The 22,801-nt window shown below is 58.6% G+C and overlaps 1 protein-coding gene across 2 annotated transcripts in view; it reads left to right on the plus strand.

The window, feature by feature from the left end:
• Positions 1-1,588: 1,588 nt before the first annotated feature.
• The window catches only part of NOTCH1 (notch receptor 1), a 42,880-nt gene continuing 21,667 nt past the window's right edge, over positions 1,589-22,801 (plus strand). For both annotated transcript variants that reach the window (XM_038156350.1, XM_038156351.1), the window contains exons 1-4: positions 1,589-1,830; positions 3,497-3,578; positions 19,820-20,082; positions 20,565-20,903. In XM_038156350.1, the coding sequence (XP_038012278.1) occupies positions 1,773-1,830; positions 3,497-3,578; positions 19,820-20,082; positions 20,565-20,903 (742 nt within the window). In that variant the 5' untranslated portion in view covers positions 1,589-1,772. The remainder of the gene's footprint in view (positions 1,831-3,496; positions 3,579-19,819; positions 20,083-20,564; positions 20,904-22,801) is intronic.

The raw sequence follows: 22,801 nt of genomic DNA on the forward strand, positions 1-22,801 counted from the left end.
CTTCAACCTGTCCTGGGCTCAAGGCCTGGGTGGATTTCAGGTGGGGCATTCCAGCTTGGCTTTTTTTATTTTTTTCAGGCTTTTTGGCCCAGTGGCAGCTGGGGCAGGAGTGGGGATCTGGGGATGAGGGCATGGGGACCCCGGTCACCGCTGCTCTAATAGGAACCTGCACACGTGAGGGGGTTGTGGGGCTGCCCCTGGGTTTGGCTTCCCCATTCCTCCCAGAGTGTTTGTTTATTTGTGGATGCAGCGCGCGGGGCTGGCCAGGCTCTGCCTGGGAGTTCATGAGTTCACAGCACAAAACAAACAACATCCGACCCAGCTGCGGGCACCTGCAGGGGAGCTGGGTGGGAAACGGCTCCGCGTACCTGCACACACCTGAGTCCTGGTGGGGTCAAGCAGGGGAACCCCACACTGCACCTCCCTGCACCCAGGGGATGGGCAGTCCGTGTCCTGGTCCCCCGGTACAGCCACCCCATTGCCCTGTGTCCCGTGCTTTGTGTGCCCCAGGTCCTTGCAGGGACACACCGTGGGTCAGGCTGGGCCTGGGGCCTCCTGTGGTCACTCTGTGCAGGGGCTGGGGGGCTGCACTGGGGAATCTGTGCAGGGACTGGGGGGCTGTACTGGGGAAGCTGTGCAGGGGCTGGGGGGCTGCACTGGGGGAAGCTGTGCAGGGACTGGGGGGCTGTACTGGGGAAGCTGTGCAGGGGCTGGGGGGCTGCACTGGGGGAAGCTGTGCAGGGACTGGGGGGGCTGCACTGGGGAATCTGTGCAGGGACTGGGGGGGCTGCACTGGGGAAGCTGTGCAGGGACTGGGGGGGCTGCACTGGGGGAAGCTGTGCAAGGACTGGGGGGCTGCACTGGGGGAAGCTGTGCAGGGACTGGGGGGCTGCACTGGGAGAAGCTGTGCAGGGACTGGGGGGCTGCACCGGGGAAGCTGTGCAGGGACTGGGGGGCTGCACCGGGGAAGCTGTGCAGGGACTGGGGGGCTGCACTGGGGAAGCTGTGCAGGGGCTGCACTGGGACCATGGAGGAGCTACACTGGGATTATGCACGGTGCGCATGGGGGAGGGCTGCATCCACACTGGGGTGGGGGCTGAACTGGGGGTGTCCGGAGCTGCACTGGGGAAATTCAGGGCCACTTGTGGGGGCTGCATGCAGGTGTCCAGAGCTGTGCTGGGGCTCTGCAGCGGCTGCACGTGAGAGCTGTGCTGGAGCTGCCCTGGGAACGGGGGGCTGCCCTGCTGGGTTTGGGGGACTGCAGGAGAAGGCTGCACCGGGGGTGTGCGGTGGCTGCACGGAGAGAAGAAGCTGCACCCGGTGCATCCGTGTCTGCATGCGGGGGCTGCACCGGGGGCGCCCGGTGGCCGCACAGAGGGACGCGGCTGCCCCGGGGCTGCACGTAGGGGCTCCGCGAACCCCGCAGCCCCACTCGGGGACCCTCCGCGGCGGGAAGGGGGCTCCCAGCGGCGGCCCCCGGGGCTGGGCAGGGAGGAGCGTCTCGCCCGTCCCGTCCCATCCCCTCCCGTCCCGTGGCGCCCGGCCCGCCCCGCACGGTCCCGTCCCGCCCCCCGCCGCCCGGCCCGGCCCGCCGGGGCTGAGCAGCCGCGGGAGGCGCCGCGTTCGGAGTCGCTGCGCTCGGGCGCGCTGTGTTTGGGGCTCCCGGCGGGGCGGCGCGGACCCGCACAGGCACCGGCACCGGCACCGGCTCGGCTCGGCTCGGCCGAGGCCCCGCGGATCTATGCGGCTCTGAGCGGCGGGAGCAGAGCGGGATGGAGCGGCTCCTGGCGCCCGGCCTCCTGGTGCTCCTGCTGCCCGCCCTGACGCGAGGTGAGGGCCGCCGCCGCCGCGGGCCCCGCACCGGCCGCCCCGCAGGAAGTTTGCCGGGAGCGGGGCCGGGAGCGGCGGGCACCGGAGCCCAGCGGGGCACGGCGGGCACCGGAGCCCGGCGCCGTCGGGGGTCCGGGCCGGGGGGTTCCCGTGGGAACCGGGACTCGGCTTCTGCGGCGGGACCGGAGCGCGGCGCCCTCGGGGGACGGGGCGGGGGGGGGGGGGGGGGTCCGGGCGCGGGGTCCTCGTGGGAACCGGGGCTCGGTGCCGCGGGATGCGCCGGGACTGGGCTCGGCTCTTGCGGCAGAACCGGAGCTCGTTGCCAGCGGGACAACCGGGACCGGAACCGGGTTGGGAGAGCGGGGCTGAGCCCCGCGGGGGTGGCCGGAGCCGGGACGGCGCGGGGGAGCGCGGCGGGGCCGGGGCTCGGTGCCCCGAAGGAGGCGCTCGGGGCCGCCGGGAGCCGGAGCTCGGTGCCCGGGGCAGCCGGGGGGAGCGGCGCTCGCTGCCGTCCGGGGGAGCGGCGCTCGGTGCCGGGGGCAGCCGGGGCTCGGCCCGGCGGAGGGGCGCGCAAGGCGGCCGCGCTCCCGCTGCTGTTCTGCGAGAGCTTTCGACCGTTTTGCAAATTTTTCTCGGTTTCCTGTTTCTTGAAAGTCGGGGCCCCCCGGGGCCCCCCCTCCGGGGCGGGTCCGGGTGCTCCGCCGCAAAGCGCTGCGCGACCGTCGGGGGCAGCGGGTCGGGGCACGGGAAAAGAGCCCCTAAAGCGGCCGGGGGTGCGGGACGGAGCGGGGAGCAGCCCATTCCAGGGGGTCGGGACCCTGCAGTGCCCCCCTGCCCCGGGACCGAGCTAGTAGCCCCGTCTGGAGAGCCCTGAGAGGATTTTGGGGAGCGAAGGCAGCGGTGCTGCTCCCACAGCAGAGCCGGGAGCCGTCGGAGGCAAAGTTTGCAGAAAGTTGTGCCCGGCCGGAGGGGCCCCCAGCACCCCAGGCCGTGTGCCGTGGAACACGGAGCCCCAGCGGGGTGACCCGGGGCAGGATCGGGGTTGTGGCGGTGGCGGTGCGAAGCTGCAGCCGCTCGATGTGAAACTGGCCCGGCTGCACACGCGTGTCGCAGAACCAGTTACCGTGAAGAGCGAGCGGGCAGAGAAGGGGAAGAGCGAGCCGGGGTGGAAATCGGAAGCGATTCTGGTACTTTCAGCGAGTTGCTGTGGTAACTCTGCAGAATTTGGCTCTGAGGGCCAGACAATGAAACCTTTACTCATAGCAAGTTGTGACGGGCGACTCATTTCGTTACCGAGCTCACGGTAACTAATGGGCCCCGGGCTGGATGTTTTTTCCCAAATGGCATTTGTCAGTCAAGGGTCTGATCTGGGGTTTCTCTCTGTCAGTCCTCCTGCTGGAGGAGCAGGCGCAGCCTACCCTCAAACCCACCCTGGGTTTATTTTTAGGTGAGCCTCTCAGCGCAGGGGCCGCACAGTCCCTGCCCCGTCCATCACCCTGCGGGTCAGGGTGCCGGGTGCTGGAGCCCACCTCGCCAGGCTGTGCAGGCACAGGGGCTCTGGGGGTCTCAGAGAGCCTGTCCCCAGCCCAGGTGACACCAGGGGATGCAGCCCCCCTGCTGCCACCAGGGCCCTGAGCTGTGGCTAATGCTGTCCCTCTGTTTGCAGGTTTACGGTGCTCGCAGCTTGCCGAATCCTGCCTCAACGGGGGCAAGTGTGAAACTTTTCCCAACGGGACGGAGGTGTGCCAGTAAGTATGGAACAGCCAGAGGATTTTCATCTCCCCCGACCAAAGTTATTGACATTCATGTTGACTTTGCTTTGAAGGCTCTGGATTTAATAGGGCAAGATGCGTTTTCTTTCCTTGAGTGGCAAGAATAACCTGCTTGTGTAGGAGTCACCGCGAGTTTGGCAGGATCGGGCTTTGTTCCTGGCTGGGTGGAAAAACATGGGCAAAGGGCCATGTTTTGCTGGTGTTAGCCTATGCAGACTGCCCTGCTGATGGAGCAGGAGGTAGGGCCAGCCTGCGGCGCTCCTTGGACCGTCGGGCGGGGAGGGAGGCTGTCTGTCTGTCTGTTTTCCAGCTACTCCCTCCTGGCCCTGAAGCGTTGCCTTTCAGTCCCTTGCACACTAGGGTGACCGGTACACCTCCAATAAACACTCGAGAGAGGTTCCATGGCATGGCTCTGGCTGCTGGGGCTGCCCCAGTGGTGTCTGTGGGCCGATGAGGCATCACCAGGGGAGCAGGGCACCTCCTCCTGCAGCCCTGCCAGTGCTGGTGCCAAGCCGTGGTCTAGCCTGGCGTTCCTGGTGGGACCTGGCACCCAGACTGGGTCTTTCTCCAAGCTGATTGTGGGGAAACGGATGTGTAAAGCGTTGGGACTCTTTGAAGGACCAACCGACCCACCGCAGCGATGGCCGATTCACTCCAGGCTCCCAGGGAACAATAACCAAGAGAAATGAATAAGACTCCAGCTCCCTTTTTAAAACTATTCCATAAAAGAAATGTGAATGGGCAAGGCTCTGTTTTCCGGCCAGATTTCCCCTCTGCCTGTTGAACATGGCCTGAGCCGCGAGCAGGCGGGGAGACGTTCCCACCCACCCCAAATTTCCAAATAGGAAGTCCTCGGCGGAGGAACCTGAAGGCATTTCCAACCCCAACCTGTTGAATGGCAGTTTCCCTTGACAATGTGTGTTGCTTTTTTTTTTGCAAATCCGCCTGGGTGCCGTTACTCTGCCCAGTAGCCGGGCACCTCCCGCCCCCTTCTCCAAGCTGAGCCCCCCAACCCTTTGGTGCAAATAAATCAGCAAATCAATCAGGCACATGAGCAATTTAATGGACAAAGGCTGGGTCCCTTTGTGAGGCACTAATGAATGCACGCCACTTTTTTTTGCACAGAAGCCCTTACCAACGCTTGACGCTCTAAATCTTGTTTTCTTTCATTCAAAGAGCGACAGCTGGGATTCGGTCGAAATTCGGCAGCTATTGTTAAGGGAGGCAGATTAATGCTGTGTGACTAATCATGTATGGCTTCCCAGAATGCCCAACCCTCCACCCCCTCCCCAACCTTACACCCCTCCTTTTCCTTGTGGTCATTCTTTCCTTTTTTTCTTAAGTCTCTGCAACTCCTGATTTACATTTCATGTGCAGATGGTGATGGAATCTAATTAGATCTGATGTGTGCGAGCTCTATTTGGAGAAGCCTCCAAAAGTAGGCTCGGGCTGGGTTGTTTTTTGGGGTTTTTTTTAAGAGAAAAAGTTAACTTTAAAGAAGTTCTTAGTTGCTGGCTGTGAATAACCACTTCTCTCTTGGCTGCAGATGCCTTGTGAGCGTGTGTGAGTTATTTTTGCAGGAGCACAAGGTGTGTGCTCTGGGTGTGTTAAAGCTCTTGTCCCGTGCAGGGCGATGGGAGCAGATATTGGAGGTACAGCCACACTGAAGGAGGTGCAACTTCCCAAGTTACCTGATAGCAACTCACAGAATCCCGGTTTTTCACTTTGTTTGAATATCTCTTGACGAGGAGCTTTGCTTGCAAGCTTCTTAAACAAAGCAGAGCCAAGAGCACAAGATAGCAGACGCAGGAAAGCTTGGCACTGCCCTTTGGCGCCTGCGTGAAATGCACCATTTTGGCTGCTGGCCACATCTCTGCTCGGCCTGGCACTTAACAAAGTTTGGCCATAAAGCCCCTTTGTGCTGCCCCCACAAATCCAATTAGAAAGTGGAGTGAAATTAATAGTGTACGAGGGGGATGCTGCTCCAGAGGACGAGTGTCCCGGCACTTGTGGCAGGACAGAGCTCGTGGAGCCAACTCTGATAACTCCAAGCCCAGGTTATCAGCCCTGCCATGGAAAGGAAACCGTCAGTGCGAGACCGGGAGCTTTCTCTGCTCTTTATTATTTTACAGGGATAGTTTGTAAAGCTCCAGGTGCCTTATCTTGCTTGTCCCTTTGCCAGGTGGTGCAGGGCACACAGGGTGTGAGTGGAGGGACCAAGCATTGGATTGGAGGGCTTGGGACAGAAGCACCCTGATTAGGCTCCTTTGGAGCTGCTTTCCATCTTGGCAGGGTTATCCGGGTCTTTCAGGGCAGGCAGAGCAGCAGCAGTTTGTGGGTCTTGCACAGACCCCAGCTGAAGGCTCTGGGTGCTTTTGTCCCAGAGCTGGAGCTTTAAAAGGTCCAGGCTGGATTTGGTGGCTGCTGCAGGGCTTGGTGGGAGGTTCCGTGGTGCTGGGGAGCTGTGGCATTCCAGAAAAGGCACTTGGACTAAAGGCACTTAGCCTTGGACTAAGGCATTTTCCCAGACTAAATGAGGTTTTTCCAAGAGGTCGTTTTTGACTTCTAGTGATAGCTCCTAATTAGACTGTTGGATAACCCTGGTTTTGACTGGCATCCCTGCAAATGAGTCGGGCTGATTTTAGCTCCCTGTGCCATGTGACATTTATTCCCAGGACCTCCCTTGCTCTGCTAGTTAAAAGCAGATGGCATTGAAAGAGGGCTGAGCTTCCAGCCCTGCTCCACCAGCCTCTCACCATCAAAGCCAGAGGAGCCGTGCCTGGGTTCTCCTCTTGCTCAGAGAAGCGAAAGAGATGGTGGAGGGAGGGAATAAGTTAAATTAATCACTGGGCTTGTGCTGAAAAGGGGGAAAAGTCGGTTTGCTAAAGTACTTCCTCTGTTTATGAATCAGCACGGCGTTGTCGTTCAGCCAGGGCAGTGGCTCCTGAGCCGGTGCCCGTTGCCACCACCAGCTTCCACGGGCAGCGGGCCAGAAACATGGGAAGAAACATTCTGAGGGGACCGTAGCGGGAAGAGGTGATTATTTTAGCTCAAAACTCTTTCAGGAGACAACCAGGAAGGCAGAGGAGTGATGTGAGCCCCGCGAGTTTCTGTGCCCTTCAAGTTATTCAACTGCTCAGTCATTGTTATCTCATTGTAAAGGGCGGAAGTTTCCTTCTGGTTTGGTTTTTCTCATGTGCTTTAACCCAACGTTATTTCCATGAAATAATAACAAAGAAAAAATGCAGTCTCGGTGCTGGAGAGGAAGAGGGTGGAGTGTTGAACAATCAACCAGAGGAAGCTCTTAAAAGGAGTAGACGAGCAGTGATTCAGCCATGTTGAGAACTCTTGTTGGCCCTTTCGAGTCTGAGCTCATTCTCGGAAAGAACAAGGTGGAAATGGGTAAGAGGGGAGATTAAAAATACCAAAGTGTCACCTGTTGCGGATTCCAGTGGAATAGAAACTGAAGCCCAGCTGCTGAGGTCATTGGGACAGCAGTGGGGGTTTTAGCTCTTGTCTGAGAGAGTCTGTTCGTGTCTCTGCTCTCTGCAAGGTGTCTCGATGGTTATCAGTTGTCTCAGGTGGTCCCACTCACTTCTGCTCTGTGTCCTTGGGATTTTACTGCTCGGGCTGAGGTTTTTTTGCTTGGTTTTTCTCATGGCTTGGGTACCTGTGGTGGCCAGAGGGTTGTCCAGTGTGACGAGCATGGCAAGTGTTTGAGGAGGAGATATCTCAGCAGGTCCCACAGCACAGAGGTGAGCAGGAGAGATGGGGTGATGCAGAGGGGATCAGGAGCTCACAGTGGTGTTCATCACCTCACGTTAGTGGTGCTGTTCCCCACCAGGCCCTCGAAGATGTGTGCTCACAGAACAGTTTGGGTCAGAAAGGACCTTTAAAGGTCCTCTGCAGTGAGCAGGAGCATCTTCAGTTTCCACGGTCTCGTGGTGTGAAGCAGTGCACGGGGCTCTGCTCCCTGGGGCTGGAGGTCACTCACTCCGTGGTATGGGCTATGTTTTATTCCACCAAAATCTCTTCCATCTCAACACCTGACTCGCTGTCTTCCTTCCTGCTGGCAGCCACAGCGCGTCCATTTGTTCCAGCTGATACCTCACACCTGGCCTCACCTCCCCGGCCATTATGGTTTATTGTATGTAGCATGAGGGTGACACGTATAAGTCACTGCTAGACCAGGCTATTCACCAATTAAGGGCTCGGACAACATAATCAGGAGGCAGTTAGCAAGTTTTAAAATAACATTGTTTGGAAATTAACCTGCTTTTTCCAGGCCTGGAGGTGTGGTGACCCTTGTTTTGCTCGTGTTGGTCAGTGTCCCAAGCAGTGGTGGCGTGTGTACATGAGTGGAATGTGAATTTTATAGAGCATCAGCGTGTTTAACGAGGGAGTAGCCCCAGGGTGCACTTAGGGAGAGCTGGTGAGCTCTGGATCTGGATGGAGACTTCTCTGTGGTTAACGTGCTGCCAGGTGAAGGTTTTGCACCATGGTGATGGGGCTGCAGAGTGGAAGAGCCTCTGGGTTATAACTTAAACCCCCCTGGGAAAGCAGACCTGCTGTGGGGTCTTGGTTGGGTCCTGCCTTCTTCCCATAGCCAAGAAGGTATTCAGGGTCCCCTGCTGCACTCAGGGCTGTGTGCAGGCATCCTTGAGGACCTGCCAGGCTCCTTCTGCTGCCTGGGATGGGGCAGCACCAAGGGGCACTCGGGCTGCTCACTCACCACTCCCCAAGCTGGGCTTTTCCTGCAGCTCTGCTCTGTGTTCAGAGCTGGAAAGATCAGCAGTCTGGAGAAGTGATGGTTTGGGATGATTCCAGCTTCTTCCCAAATGGTGTTTTCATCTCACTACATGCCCCTGGCACAAGGTGCTGAGCCCCATGCCTGAAGGGTGCTGCTGCATCCCCCCATCCCAGCAGCTGTGCCCAAATCCCATCAGTCCCTGGTGCTGCCTGGCTGCAGGGTGCCCTCATGAGCCTGGCTTTGCAGCCAGAGTTCTGGAATAAGGACAGAAATCTGCTCTGGTGTCAAGGGGAAATGCCAGGTTCTTGATTTCTTTGGGTCTCTGAGTGTGGAGGCGCCCAGGAGCAGGGAGGTGTGAGGGTCAGGCCCTGCTGACTGGACTTTATAGCAGAGCTCCTGTGTGTGATGTTGGGAGGTCTTTGCAGCACCCTGCTGGTCCCAGTGACACCAGACCATGGCAGCTCCCCAGGTCAGTTAGAGATGCCCACCTGGGAGCTCCCCAGGGTTTATTTAACACCTGGGTTGTGCTGTAGAGCAGCTCAGTGCTGCTTCCAGCTGAGCATCTGGCCAGGTGTGATGGTGCCTGTTCACACCTGGACACCCACATCTGGACTCTGCCTTCCTCTCGTGCACATCTGGTGGGTCAGGTCCTCTCCTGTCACCTCCTCGTGCTGGCAGGTCCCCCATGGGCAGGTCTGTGGTACAGGGTGGTTAAAAGGGTTTCCACGTATCTCAAACAATTTGGTGGTGGTTAAAAGGGTGACCATGGAACTGTGGAATAGTTTGGGTTGGAAAGGACCTTGTTCCACTCCCTGCCATGGGCTGGGACACCTTCCACTGGCCCAGGCTGCTCCAAACCCTGTCCAACCTGGCCTGGGACGCTTCCAAGGATCCAGGGGCAGCCACAGCTGCTCTGGGGACCCCGATGGTGCTGGAGGTTCCCATTGGAAAATGCAGTGCTTGTTGTGAGAGATGCAGGAATAAAACCTCTGTAAGGTGTTGGGGATGGGGGTGAGATGTTTGGCTGGGCTGTATGGGGAGCTCTGCCCCCAGAAAGAATATTTTCAGTTGGAAGGAACCTACCATGATCAGCCTACCACATGCAGCAGAGTTCATGCTGTGCTTAAAGCCAGCCATACCCAAAATCAGTTCTGTTGGGCATCCCAGAACACCCTGATCTGGACAGGACCCACAAAGATCACTGAGTCCAACTCTTGGCCCTGCACAGAACAACCCCAAAAATCCCAGTGTGTGCCATGGGAGCAGGATGCTGGTGAGCTCAGGGTGTGCCTCCCTCACACAGCAGTAATTAATGTCTGCTTTAAGCTCTCACCCGTCACGTCCTCCCCTTCCCCCCATGGCAGCCTGGAGTTAATATTGGAAAAGCCAGTTAAACAGTTAATGTTTAGGCCATGGTTATTAGGCTCTTGCACATTTCCAGCAAAGGGAGCCGAGTCGCATTTTAATGGGAAACTTTCATGCTCAGTCAAGTTGCAAAAATTTATTTGCGCCGAAGTAATTTTCTTTTAACAAGTTTTCACCCTAATTCCCTTCCCCAAAACCTGGATTTAATGGTATTTATATGGGAAATGGATTTATTAAGTTTTAATGATGCTATAACGTTGCCCTTATTTAATAGAAGGGGCACCCTGCAGGCAAGTGGCCTGGTGGTGGTGGGCTGGCAGGGCTGGGTGCCACAGGGGCACCCAGGGGTGGGGGACCTGTGGCTTTGGGCTTGATTTAAGGCCACCATGGCTGAGAGTGGCAGTGCCAGCTTTGTTCTACCCCCTGGGCTGTTGTCAGGCCCGAGTTTGGCATCCTGCTGCCAGTTCCTCCTCGTCCCCTGTGTTGTGATGTGATGCTACCTGTGCCTGTCACACCTGTCCCCAAGAGGAGCATGGCAAGGAGCCCTTGGCCCTGTGGCTTTTGGCTTTGTCAGCGGGGTGATGGGGACCTCAAGGGCCACACACACTCCCTGCTGGCATCACTGCCGGGGGATGGAGCATTTGTGAGTGTCCCGTGGTTTATTTCAGGAATTTTCTGCTGTCAGTGAGCAGCCATGGAGGAGAGCATGTCCCCAGCGCTCCCGGCCTGCTGGAGCATCCCTGCTTGATGAGACCCTCCCAAAGGCTCTCCTGGCTGGTTAACCCATGGGCTGGCTCCTCTGGAGCAGGTGGAGGAATGTGCCTGTCCTCTGGGATGCTTTGGGGCGGGCTGGGAGAGTGACCCCACGGGGGAGCAGCAGGGACGGGGAGGGGCTGTCCCCGGCCCCCAGCCCCTATTAAAATGTTAGACACAGACCTGCAAGTCAAAAGGCAGGGCGACAGACGGCCCTTTCACAGGGCCTGCTGCTCCCCACAAAAGGGGGGTTTCCAGGGGAGGGGGGCAGGAATGCGGGCTGCGGCCGGAGGGCAGAGCCGCCACCATTGTCCCTGCTCCCTCGGCGAGGGCGTCATGTTGACACAGGGATTTCTGCCGGCAAAAGGTGTCGGAGGCAGAGGCTTCCCTCCCTCTCTCGCCGTCTCCTTGGTTAAACTCGGCAGCAGCAGAAATCCCGGGATGCAGATCCCAGAGCTAGTACCCCGGGATGGAGATCCCAGGAGCTGATACCCCGGATAACAGATCCCCTGATACCCCGGATAACAGATCCCAGAGCTGATACCCCAGATAACAGATCCCAGAGCTGATACCCCAGGATGGAGATCCCAGGAGCTGATACCCCGGATAACAGATCCCAGAGCTGATACCCCAGGATGCTGATACCCCAGGATGCAGATCCCAGAGCTGATACCCCGGATAACAGATCCCAGGAGCTGATACCCCAGATAACAGATCCCAGAGCTGATACCCCGGGATGCTGATACCCCAGGATGCAGATCCCAGAGCTGATACCCCGGATAATAGATCCCAGGAGCTGATACCCCAGATAACAGATCCCAGAGCTGATACCCCGGGATGCTGATACCCCAGATAACAGATCCCAGAGCTGATACCCCTGATAACAGATCCCAGGAGCTGATACCCATCCGCTCTCAGGTCCTTAAGCACATGGTTTCCAAGTGGGCAAGAGTTTTGTTGCTGATAACTCTTTCTGGGAGTTTTGCTTGCAAAGGGAGACCAGCAGCTCCATGGCTGTGAGGTTGAGGGGAGCTGGATCATCCCTGTCTGGCCATTGCCACCTCTGCCCACTCCCCATCCCACTGAAGCATCCGCAGCAGGAATTTCTTTGGCTTTCTGTTGGCTTTGTGCCACGGGGCACCCGTGTGCTCTGCAAAACCCCCCCTCTCCTCCTTGTTTATAAATATCAGGGCTAAATTTAGCTTGTTTAAACTTTTGGTGGCTGTTCAGATCCTAATCGTAGGTTTGAAGTTCAGGATTAGACGAGTGGGATGGTGGGGTCACGAGTGGGAGTTTTCCATATTTGGCTCTGGGGCAGCACGGTGTTTAGCCAGAACTTGGTTTGAGGGGGAAAGGGGAAAAAGGAGGGAGTCCATCATCACTGAGATGGTGACGCTGGGGCTGTGTGTGTGCCAGAGCTCTGGGAGCACAGCAGAGTGAATTCTGCCTGCATGGGCAGCAAGTGCTGGCTCCGGAGCGGGGGAAAACCAGAAGTTACCCCAAAAGGGGTGGTGAGGAAAGAGTGACCTCAGGCAGTGCTGGGCTGGCAGGCAGCCTGTGGAGGTAGAAATTCTTCATCTCCCCCAAATTCTGACTTTTTCTTCTGCTGGCTTAAAGAATGAAACATTTTTAGAGGGCAGAAGCAGGGAGCAGTTGCAGGGGGTGTTCTCAGATTCAACAGGGGCCAGGTGCTGTTCCAGTGTCTGATGGGCACTGTGGCTGCCCGCTGGGGGACCTGCCCCAGGAATGTCACACAGGTGGGTGACAGGACCACGTGCCAGCCCCAGCCTAGGCTGTGTTCCCTGGGGATGCTGTGCTGGAAGCACATCCTTCGTGGTCACCCCATAAATGGGCTCCTGCAGGAGAAGGAGCGGGGGCCAGGGTGAGCAGAGTGAGCTGGGCTCCCACAAACAATGGGGCTGTGCAGCTTCACACCAGCAGAGGATATAAAAAACATCCACTGGGGAAAACAAATATTTCATAGCAGCCATTGTTGAGGGTGGGAATGAGGCGAGTTTTGTCTTGGGCTCTTCCTTCGGACATCTTTCATGTTTGTTGTGAATGAAGCTCCATTGAAAGGCAGCTCCTTCCCAGGTAGCCAGTTACCACCCTGAATAGCCTGGCCACTCTGCTTAGTAATGGGATTATATTGTTTTTCATTACAATGGGAACTTTGATTCCCAAACTGTCCTGACTAATGTCTGCTTAAGAAACAAAGCCATTTTTTTTTTCCTTCATAGGAGGAACAGGGCTCTAGCATGTTTTTTTTCCCCTCTCCTGTCCACGAGTATATCCAGCTTTGGGAATTCCTTTAGTTTCTCTCCAGATGAAAGTCTGGATCTTTAAATCTCAATTAGATGACTTGGGCTAGGTCAAAAATGAAATGGAACAAGAGAAAAAAAAAAAAAAAACACATCAAAGACTTGGGATTGCAGTTTGCTTTTTTAATTAAACAAGAATGGAGATCTGCTCTTGCTTTATTAACCTGATGTCACTTGGAGTAACCTGCTGCTTTGCCAACCACCTCCCTGTGTGAAACTCTGCTTTTTTCCCAGGCTGGTGTCCCAGAGTGTTTAATAAAGCAGAACCTGGATGAGACTTCTTAAAAAACCACCACTTAGGTCTTGAGCTGGGTTTTGGTCCTGGGAGCTCTGTCGTGGCTGCTGGAGGTTTCTGTGGGGCTGTGCTGGCACCGGGGCAGCTTTAGGGTGCATCAGCCAGTCGGGGTGCCCCACATGGGTGAGGGCAGCTCTGCCTTCATGCCTTGGCTCTCCTGGGAGCTGTGGTGAAGCCTTTGGTTTGTTAACAGCCACACGTGCCAGGAGCCCCCGAGCCAAGCTGCAGGTGAGGTGTGGAGCCAGAGGTGGCTCAAGCAGCCCCCCAGCCCCTGGCTGCCAGGGAACGGGGAGCACCCACAGCCCCGTGTGCTCCAGGGAGGTCAGGGCAGCACCCAAAAGTATTCCTCATCTCCCTGCACCCGTTTCCTTCCGTGTGCTGCTGGTGAGGAGGCTGGGGCAGAGAGCAGGGTCCTGAGCTCTGACTCCCCAGCAGGATTGTTCTGCAGACCTCCCTGCCTTCCCCTGGCTCCAGAGTGTGCTCCTGTGTCAGCAGGAGGTTCCCGAGGCAGGAAGCCATCCTGGAGACCACAGTGTGCACCTGTTGCTCCGTGCATCACGGGAGGGATTCTTGGGGAGGCAGTGGAGCGAGAATGAATGGAACGAGCTGGAGTAAGAAGCAGGTTTCTTCTCTCAGGGAGACATATCCCCAAGCACTGGCCTTTTCTCTGGTCAGGTAGGAGCCAGGGGAGCTCAGGCTTCCCTGGGCTGGCAGCGAGCAAACGTGTCTTACGGGAAAGGGTGTAACTCCAGGAGAAAGCCGGGGTGTCGCTCCCAGGCTGTGCCAGGCAGGGAGCCACTGGCACAACTGGAAAGGTGACTCCTGTGTGTGGCAGCCTGCTGGAAAGCAGGCTCCCAGCTGCTGGGGCACAGGGGAAGGTGTGGGGCAGGAGGCTGTGGTTCCCACTGTCGGCCCGGGGGTGACGGTTACCCCGAGAGCTGCAGGGCCGTGTCACTGCTCTGCACCTGGGAGCAGCCTGCACTGCCTCTGGGCCCTTGTGCAGCTGAGGGAGGCTCTCCTAGGGTTGGTTCTCCTTCCCTCAGCTGTTGCCAGCAAACATGTGAAATCTGAGCGTCCTGCTCACGTTCGGCCACTCGCTTCGCTCCATGGGGTCCCGACCACGCTGGCACAGCCACCCACAGGTCACACAGCACATTTGCTGCTGCACGGGGCTCTGGGGGCGTGAAGGTCCCAAGCGGGGGACCCTCTGCACCACTCAAGGTCACAGTTGTGCTCCTGAACCTTCTCTGTGCTGGGGTGGCTCTGCCTGAGACTCTGGGGCTCGTCTGAGGTGGCTGCTCTGAGCCACGGAGCAGAGAATGGCATCCCCCAGCCCAGCCTGTCAGGGTGGGGGCTTCTCCCCATGGTGGGAGACCCTACAGCCAGCACCAGGGAGTGTCCTGTTCCCATTCATTTCAAGTGCCCCCAAAATGGTGCTTCAGTAAAGACCCGAGCCTGCCCTGCTCAGCTTTCCCACGCTGCTCGTACCTTGGGGAAAACAACCACAGCCGTTTGTGCTTCCAGCAGCTGAGGGTGAGGAAGAGGTTAGGTGATAGCAGAGCAGATAAGAGGCAGCCTGGATGTGGGGCCAGGCTGGGGCTCCCCACCAGCCCCCTGTCCCCTCCTGCAGTGGGGGGCTGTCCCCTGAACCTCCCTCTCCAAAGGATGGGCATGGGGGACAGCCGTGCGTGTGCTGCAGTTCACACCTGGTTTCCACTTTGCTTGTTGGGTTTTTTGTACATTTTAAGCCCAGCGTGGGTTTTACCTCCAGCCCTGCCACGGGTCTCGGTGTCCCTTGGGAGGACACGGTGTGAGATGGTGGGTGATGCCACATCCAGCACCCCGGGGACACGCGCTGGCCCCGGGCTGTGCTGCAGGGCTGTGCATCCTGAACTGGAACAAAGCCCCCGTGCTGCCGTGCGGGAACGCCTGGGTGTCATCTGTGCTGGCCGTGGCAGATGGCAGCTCAGCGCAGAAAGGAAAACATTAGTCTTGGGTCAGAGGTCACAGAAACATCTGCCTCGGGATGCTTTCAGTGCCCGCATTGCTGCGGAGGCACAAAACCTGTTGCTGGTGGCTCGGAGGAAAAGCCTTGTGCACCACGAGCGGGGACAGAGCCAACAAAGGGCTGGCAGCACCGGAGCCACACACGGGGAGCACCCAGAGCAGAAAGCACAGGCTGGGGGGGCTGGGATGGGCACCCCAGCTCTGGCACCTGTGCCAGAGGTGCTGGAAGCTGTGGCGGCCCAGCGAGCAGAGGCGTGGAGCAGAGCTGAGGCAGCAGTTGGCTCTGATGCTCCTGCAGCTCGTTCACGCTGTTGATTTTCTGATCTGCTGAGCTCTCCTGGAGCCCTGCTGGAATAGCTGCAGCATTGGTTGTAGCTCCTCAAGGATGTGCAGCAGACACAACAAATGCACGTGCCCGTGCTGAGCAGATCCAGATTTGGCCCAGGCTCGGTGCTGGGAGCAGAGTGGGAATTCAGGCTGCTGCTGCTGTTCCCAGGCTGTCCCCAGGGACTGCTGTCTGACCTTGGACAAGGCCTTCTCCATCACCCTTCACACTGGCCATGAATCATGCAGATTTATGGCCGGCAGCTCAGGGCATTATTAATCCTGTCCCCCCTCACCACAGTTTGCACTCGGTGCTCATTCCAAGGGGGAAGACACATCCCAGCCTGGTGCTGTGGGAATCCAGCTCCCAGCCTCTGCCTGACCCCCAGAAACAAAAAAAAGCCACCGGGATGGCCAGCAGCCCCAGACACCCAGGGGGTGTAAATCAGTGTGTTCACCCCTGCGAGGAGCACCCCCGTCCACAGGGATGGGGACTGGCTGCTGTCCCTGTCCCGCCTGCTCCCGTGGTGGAGCACACCCCAGAAGTGTGGAGCTGTGAGATTGCCTGCTGGAATGGTGCTGAGAGAGGGAGGATTGTGTGTTGGAGCAGGGCTTGGCCACCACTGGGATGGGGATGGGAAATGGGATGGGGATTAGGATGGGGATGCCATCACCCTCCATCAGTGGCTAAAATGGAGCCCTTGATGCTTCCTCAGTGCATAAATGAGTCAATGGAAACAGTGAGGGAGATTCAGGGGTATTTTTAGCCATTCCTGCCTGGTTTGGGAACAGGGTGCTCATCATGCCTGGAGTGGGACTGTGACCACACTGGCCTAACTGAGGCTGTCATGGAGGCTCCTCAGGACCCCAGGCAGCTTGGCCACATTTCACTGCCTCAAAGCTGCTTTCTAATGGCCCTCCTGAGCTGTTTTGATCCTGCAGCAGCCGCCCTGTCCTCTGCCAACACGTATATCTGTAATTAAAGCCGAGCTTTAATGTCTCCTATGCTAATTTCCGTGAGCTGCTCGGGGTTTGGTTTGGGTAGCCCTGGCTTGGGAAATGCCAAAGGAAAAACCACAGGGTGATCTTCACCTGGCTGAGCCCGCGGGGACGTCGCATCCTCCACGTCTGCTCTCCTGGAATCCCTGCCACCACCTCATGTTATTTTACAGAAAATAAAGCTCAGCTCCTTGGGCTGAGCTTTAGGAGAGGTTTTTAGTCCTTGGAGAAATAGGTGTCTGCATGGTGAGGTTGTAGCAAAGCTGGGAGTTGAACTTAGCTCTGCTGAATCCAGCCTTTCCAGACCTGGAAAGGTTGAAAAATAACTACAACTGGGATTGCCCTGGTTCTTCACCTGGTTTTTGATCTCTTGCTTTGCATGCGAGACTTGTCTGCAGGCTTTCCTCTGCAGCCAGGACTCTCTGGATCTGCTGAGGTCGCTGGGCTTTGAAATGCAGCTCCAGTCTCTGTGAGTGAGTGAGCTCCAGGACCCGTGAAGGGGGAGAACAGTGAAATTCATCCTGTGGCTCCATCCACAGCTGGGAATGTGCTCTCCCCTGCTTGTCCCAGACCCGCTGTTGCAGAGAGAGCAGGAACAGCCCCATTCTCTGCTGAAGCATCTGCAGAAGATGCAGGAGGGGTGTGGAACCCACCAGGTGTGAGGGAGGAGGATGTCCTGGGCACAAAGAAACCAAGCTGACTTAGAAACCATGGGAAGATTTGGGAGGTTCCCGTGCTGGGAGCTGTGTGTGCAGCGGGTGTCTGAGGTTGGGAGTTGCTGGGCACATCAGAGGGTCTGTGCTGCACAGCCCCACGTGCAATGATAGAAACTCCTCCCTGGGTTAGAGCAGTGACTGCTGGATTGGAAGGGTGCCTGTGCTGTGGTGCTTTTTTTCCTGAAGATTTGCTGGGAATGCCCCTTTTGGGAAGAGAAATATGGAGTGTGAGTGTACCCTGGACTTGATGGCCCACCTGTGCCCATCTCAGCCCTCCCAAGCTGAACTCTTCCCTGCCATCTGCCGCACTTGTGGAGCTGATTGTGACCATAAATCAGCTCTTAAACAAATAGAAATGAATTCTAAAATAATCTACCAACTCCATGAAACTTGAGGGGTTTCCTGAAGCACCAGCCTGGAAAGCCCCTGAGCAGCCCAGCCAGGTGTGATGCAGCCCCCAACCCGGGCACTGCCAGTGACCCCAACCCACCCCGTGCCTTCAGGCAGGGGCTTCCCTGTCCCTCAGGGTTCTTCGCATCACTAATTAACCTCCTGGCTAATAACCCCGCCCAGCTTCAGGCTGGGATGTGCTTTGGTTTCCCATCCATGCGTTCTAACCCCCACTTGCCTGCGCTGGAATTGGAGTCAGTCCGAAAATTAATTTGGTGGGAGGGCTTTGGGCTGTGTGCCCCTCTCTCCCCGACCTCACAGCGCCGGAACCCCAATTCCAGAGAGCCCCACTGGCCTCCTGCCTCGGCCTGGGATGCCGAGCATCCCCTCTGGTCCCCCAGCATCACCGTGTCCCCCAGCATCACCGTGTCCCTCTCCCGCGGCGGCGCCGCTTCCCGCGCTGCCACCGCACCTCTTTGTCCAGCATCATTTTTTTTTCCCCTCTCCTTATTCCCCTTTTTTTTCCCCTCTCCTTATCCCCTTTTTTTTTCCCCTCCTTCCCCTCCCTCTGGAGCCTCCCGTGACGCTCCACCATCCTCGGGGTGGTGGTGGGGGATTGCTTTAGGAAAAAAAGCGTGTGCGGTGCGGCCGGGCGGGGGTTTTGCCAGATGACTGCGCAGCCGAGCGGCGTGCCTGTGCCTGCCCCTCTCCCTGTCGCTGTGCCCGTGCCCTGCCCCGCACAAAGAGCCCTTCGAGCTCCGCATTCCCCCGCGCAGCCACCCAGAAGCGCCGTCGCTCCGCGGCCGCGGCGCCCGGGGCTCGGAGCCGCCGGCGAGCCGGGCACGGTCCGCGGGCGCCGGCAGCTGCTGCGCCTCATTAGGATGCACACCTGCTCCCCGCCGCCCTTTGTGTGCCGAGCAGATGCCCTGATTTATTATTATACACATTTTCTTTTTCATTTGGCCTGGATAATGCCGTCTCATTAACTCAAAATGTCTCCGAATCCTGACAAATTCTCACACAATCCCCCCCCAACAATGAAATCAGAATTGGGTTAAAAAAAAAAAAAAAAAAAAAAAAAGGAAAGAAAAAGGAAAAAAAAAAAAGAAGTAGGAGGAGAGGGAGAGCGGGGCTGAAACGTGGTCTTGCCGCCGGGAAAGCGCTGTGGCTCCGGGCTGGGGTGGCTGAGGGTGGGGTTTGCTGGTTGTGCTTCACTAGAGGAGCCCCACGGGCTTGTTTTGGGGGTTGCAGGTGACCGCTGTGCTCTGCAGCATCCTCTGGGACCCCCCTGCTCGCCCCCTTGCCACAGCAGCCTCGGAGGCGTGCAGGAGGCTCAGGAATGCCATGTCCCACCAGCTCTGATGGCAACAGGTGTGAGATTGTGGTGCCCTGAGCCTGAGCTGCCGCAGCACCCTGGGGACCCCCGGTGCCCTGGTGCTGTCACCTTCCCCACCCATCACCTCCAGCTGGAGTTGCCTTACCCCCGAGCAGGGAGCTTTGTGCCTCATCCCTGGGGCTTTTTTTTTGTGTCAGGTGCACAGCCTTGGTCCGTCCTCATCCTGCCCCCTCTGCGGGATCCTGCCAGCCACACATCCTGCCCAGGGTGGCTGGTAGGCTTTGCCCTCAGGGCATATCTCTGGTGCCAGCTCCAGTCCTGCTCCAGCCCAGGTGGCCAGTGGTGACAGATGGCGAAGCTGGTGGTGGCATCAGGGGTTCTTTTCTCAGGGCCCCCATACAGAGGGATGCAGCCGGGGGCACTCGCCCTCCTTGTGCAGGGTTTGGCTTTGGGGAAGCTCTCAGCTGACCTGGAGGAGCAGGAACTTGTCCCACCTGTTGCCAGTCAGTGCTGAGCCCCTGCTTGTGTTTAAGTGATTTGGGATGGAGGGAGGATAAAAATAGCCCTGGTGCAGCAGAGACTCCAGCTTGGGCAGGGAGCAGGGCTATCCCCATGCTGCCTGGCCCCATGGATTTGGTGTGGGCATGGGGATGCTCCTCTTGCCGCTACCATGTGTCCCTTGTGCCTCGATTTCCCCTTCAGCAGGGAGGGGAGGGAGAAGAATCTCCCTGCCATGAGCCGCAGGATGTCAGCGCCGCGGCTGCGGTTCTGCAAGCCAGCACAGGCCCCTCCATGGGGGACGCCTTTGTTCCCAGCACCTCTTTCATCCTCCCCTTCCCAGCCGGGGCAGATCCTCAGCGCTGCCAAACCCGCCGCGCGGGGCTGGGCCGGTCCCCGGGGCTCACGGTGCCCTCGGGCCTCTCGGGGCCACCCCACCGACGGCGTGTCTCGCCCCTGCCAGGTGTAGCGGTGCCTACGTGGGCGAGAGGTGCCAGCTGCCCAACCCGTGCCTGAGCTCCCCCTGCAAGAACGCGGGCACCTGCACGGCGCTGGTGCGCGGCAGCACCGTGGATTACACCTGCGCCTGCCGCCTGGGCTTCACCGATGAGCTGTGCCTGACGCCCCGCGACAACGTGTGCCTCAGCAACCCCTGCCGCAACGGCGGCACCTGCGACCTGCTGACGCTCAGCGAGTACAAGTGCCGCTGCCCGCCCGGCTGGTCAGGTGAGCGGTGCCACCTCGGCCAGGGAGGGATGGGCTGCCGCAGGGGTGGACGGCTGCCTGTGATTTTTGGCTTCCTAGAGGTGGGGAGGGTGGTCTGCAAAGCTGGTTGGGGGTGGGTGGGTGGGTGGCAGCTGAGGGAGCTGCGGCAGGGTGAGGCACAGCCCCGGGGAGAGCCCTGCTCCCGGCAGGATCGGCGCTGTCACACCCTGCTGCGGCTCCGTGGGCCGCTTCCAGGAGATTTGCATCCTGCAGGAGCTGCTTCACCTCCTATGGAGGGCACAGCCCCTGCTCCAGGGAACAGGGGGTGCCTCAGCAGCTCCTCCATGGCACACAATGCAGGCCCCTACTGCACGGTGTGGGTTTGAGGTGGGGGGATCAGTTACAGCCAGTCGCAGATGCAGGTCTGCACCTTGGCGTAGATCGCTGCCACCAAGAGCTGCGCTGCTGTTTGCATCCTCACCCTCCCTCCTTGCTTTCCCCAGGCAAAACCTGCCAGCAGGCCGACCCCTGTGCCTCCAACCCCTGTGCCAACGGGGGCCAGTGCGTGCCCTTCGAAGCCCACTACATCTGCCGCTGCACCGCCGGCTTCCACGGCGCCAACTGCAAGCAGGACGTCAACGAGTGCAACATCTCGCCGCCCGTCTGCAAGAACGGGGGCAGCTGCACCAACGAGGTGGGCACCTACCAGTGCTCCTGCAAGCCAGCCTACACCGGGCAGAACTGCGAGCACCTCTACGTGCCCTGCAACCCCTCGCCCTGCCAGAACGGGGGCACCTGCCGCCAGATCGGGGACACCACCTACGACTGCACCTGCCTGCCAGGTACGGAGGGGAAGGCATGGGGCGGCAGCTTGGTGCACCCTAAATGAGTAGTGCCTGAATTTCCCGCAGGTTGTGAGTCTGGGAGAGGCAGAACTGTCTGGTTATGGGCTGGTTGTGCTTTAGGGAAGACGTTGGGCGGCGATGCCTGAGGAGGAGAGTTCATCTGGGGGCTTTATAGACTTTGTGCTTCACCAAAATAGCTCTTCCAAAACAACTGTTTGAGCAGAGGCCCCTGTGCGGATGCTCATATTCCAGAATAAGAGTGCCTTTTTCCGCTTTAGCTTAATCCACTTCCAGAGTGGAATAATTAGCCCGGAATAGCTATTTTGGAAAGTTTCCGAGTGCTAATGGAGCTGGGGAAGGAAGACCCTCTCTGTGCTCGCTGCTGCTCCCTCTGGCAAACTCTGCAGCAGGATTGCAGCCTCTGGCATGGAGAGCTGCTCTGGAGGGGCCTGGTGGGCACTGTCCTGGGAGCTCAGAGCCCTGGAAGGGATCTTGGAACCCTGGAAAGGAGCTTGGCACCCTGCAAACCCCGGAGAAGAACAGCAGCTGTGAAAGGGCCCCTGACCCCAGCAAGCCCTTTCACTTCTGCCCTCAGACAGTGGGTCTGCAGTGCAGTAAGGGCAGGGAGCAGAAGAGATTGAGCAGCTCCACCCCATCCCTGGGTCAGCTAGAGAAATGAAACTGGAGTTTCAGCCCAGAGCCACGCTCAGACCAGGTTGTGTTTCCTGGGATGAGTGCTGTCCTCACCCGAGCCAGCCACACTGGCCAGCTGTGGCAGATGTGGAGGGGAGGCACCCGCCCTGTCCCTGGGGAGGAAGCTGTGGGCAGCACTGCACTGCCTGAGGAGTCTCTTTTGGGGTTGGTTTGATCCTCTGGTCACCCGTAGCCCAGCAGTGGCCAGAGCAGGGTGAGGGTTGGGTGGCTTTTCTGCTCTGCACCCTGGGCAGGGCTGGCATTGCCATGGCGAGCTCCAGCCTCCCTCCCTGTAGCTCCTGCCCCATCTCTGCCAGGGACGTGGCATCAAGGTGGGCATGGGGTCTCCCAGATGGCACAGACACCCACGCCCTGCTGGCAGCCCAGCCTGGGTTAGGGAAGAGAAGTGATCCCTGTGAGCTGTGTGGGGGATCTTGTCTTGGTGTCTGACATAGGTTCAGAGGTTCCACCCCCTTCCCAAAGCTTTCGGCTGCAGTACCTCAGCAATCTCACCAACCATCCAGGACAGACAGAGCCCTGCAGGATCTCCTGCCTCACCCCCACTGCAGCTCACCCAGGCTGGAGCAAAGCTCCTGTCCTTAGGGGCAGGGAGGTGTGGGGCTGACCGGCCCAGCGGTGCCAGGAAGGAAGCCTTTCCTTCCAGGAGGAGCTCCCGGCAGCGACGCTCCTTTGGAGCAGCTCCGAGCCCTGTCCCGCAGGGATGGGCAGGTGGAGGTGGCAGGAGGAGCTGTGCTGGCCCTGCCCTGCCGTTCTGCTGACGAGGCACTTTCACTGAGCGTCGGGCACGGCGGGGTGAGGCACAGCCCGGGGGAGAGCCCTGCTCCCGGCAGGATCGGCGCTGTCACACCCTGCTGCGGCTCCGTGGGCCGCTTCCAGGAGATTTGCATCCTGCAGGAGCTGCTTCACCTCCCGTGGGGTGGCACAGCCCCTGCTCCAGGGAACAGGGGGTGCCTCAGCACCTCCTTCATCTCACACAATGCAGGAGCTGCACGGCAGCAGAGGCAGAGGGACAGGGGGCTGTTGCTCATGATAAGGGGGTGATTGATATGCTGGTATGTGGCACAGCAAACGTGGAACAATGTCCCCTTTTCATTCCTGGAGAGGCCTGGCTCTGCCGGGTTTCTTCAAGTTAAACTAATCTTGGCTGTTTTATCGTGCCATCGCTGCAGAATGCAACCCCG

The sequence above is a fragment of the Motacilla alba genome, chromosome 17 (assembly GCF_015832195.1).
Source record: "Motacilla alba alba isolate MOTALB_02 chromosome 17, Motacilla_alba_V1.0_pri, whole genome shotgun sequence".
NCBI lineage: Eukaryota > Metazoa > Chordata > Aves > Passeriformes > Motacillidae > Motacilla > Motacilla alba.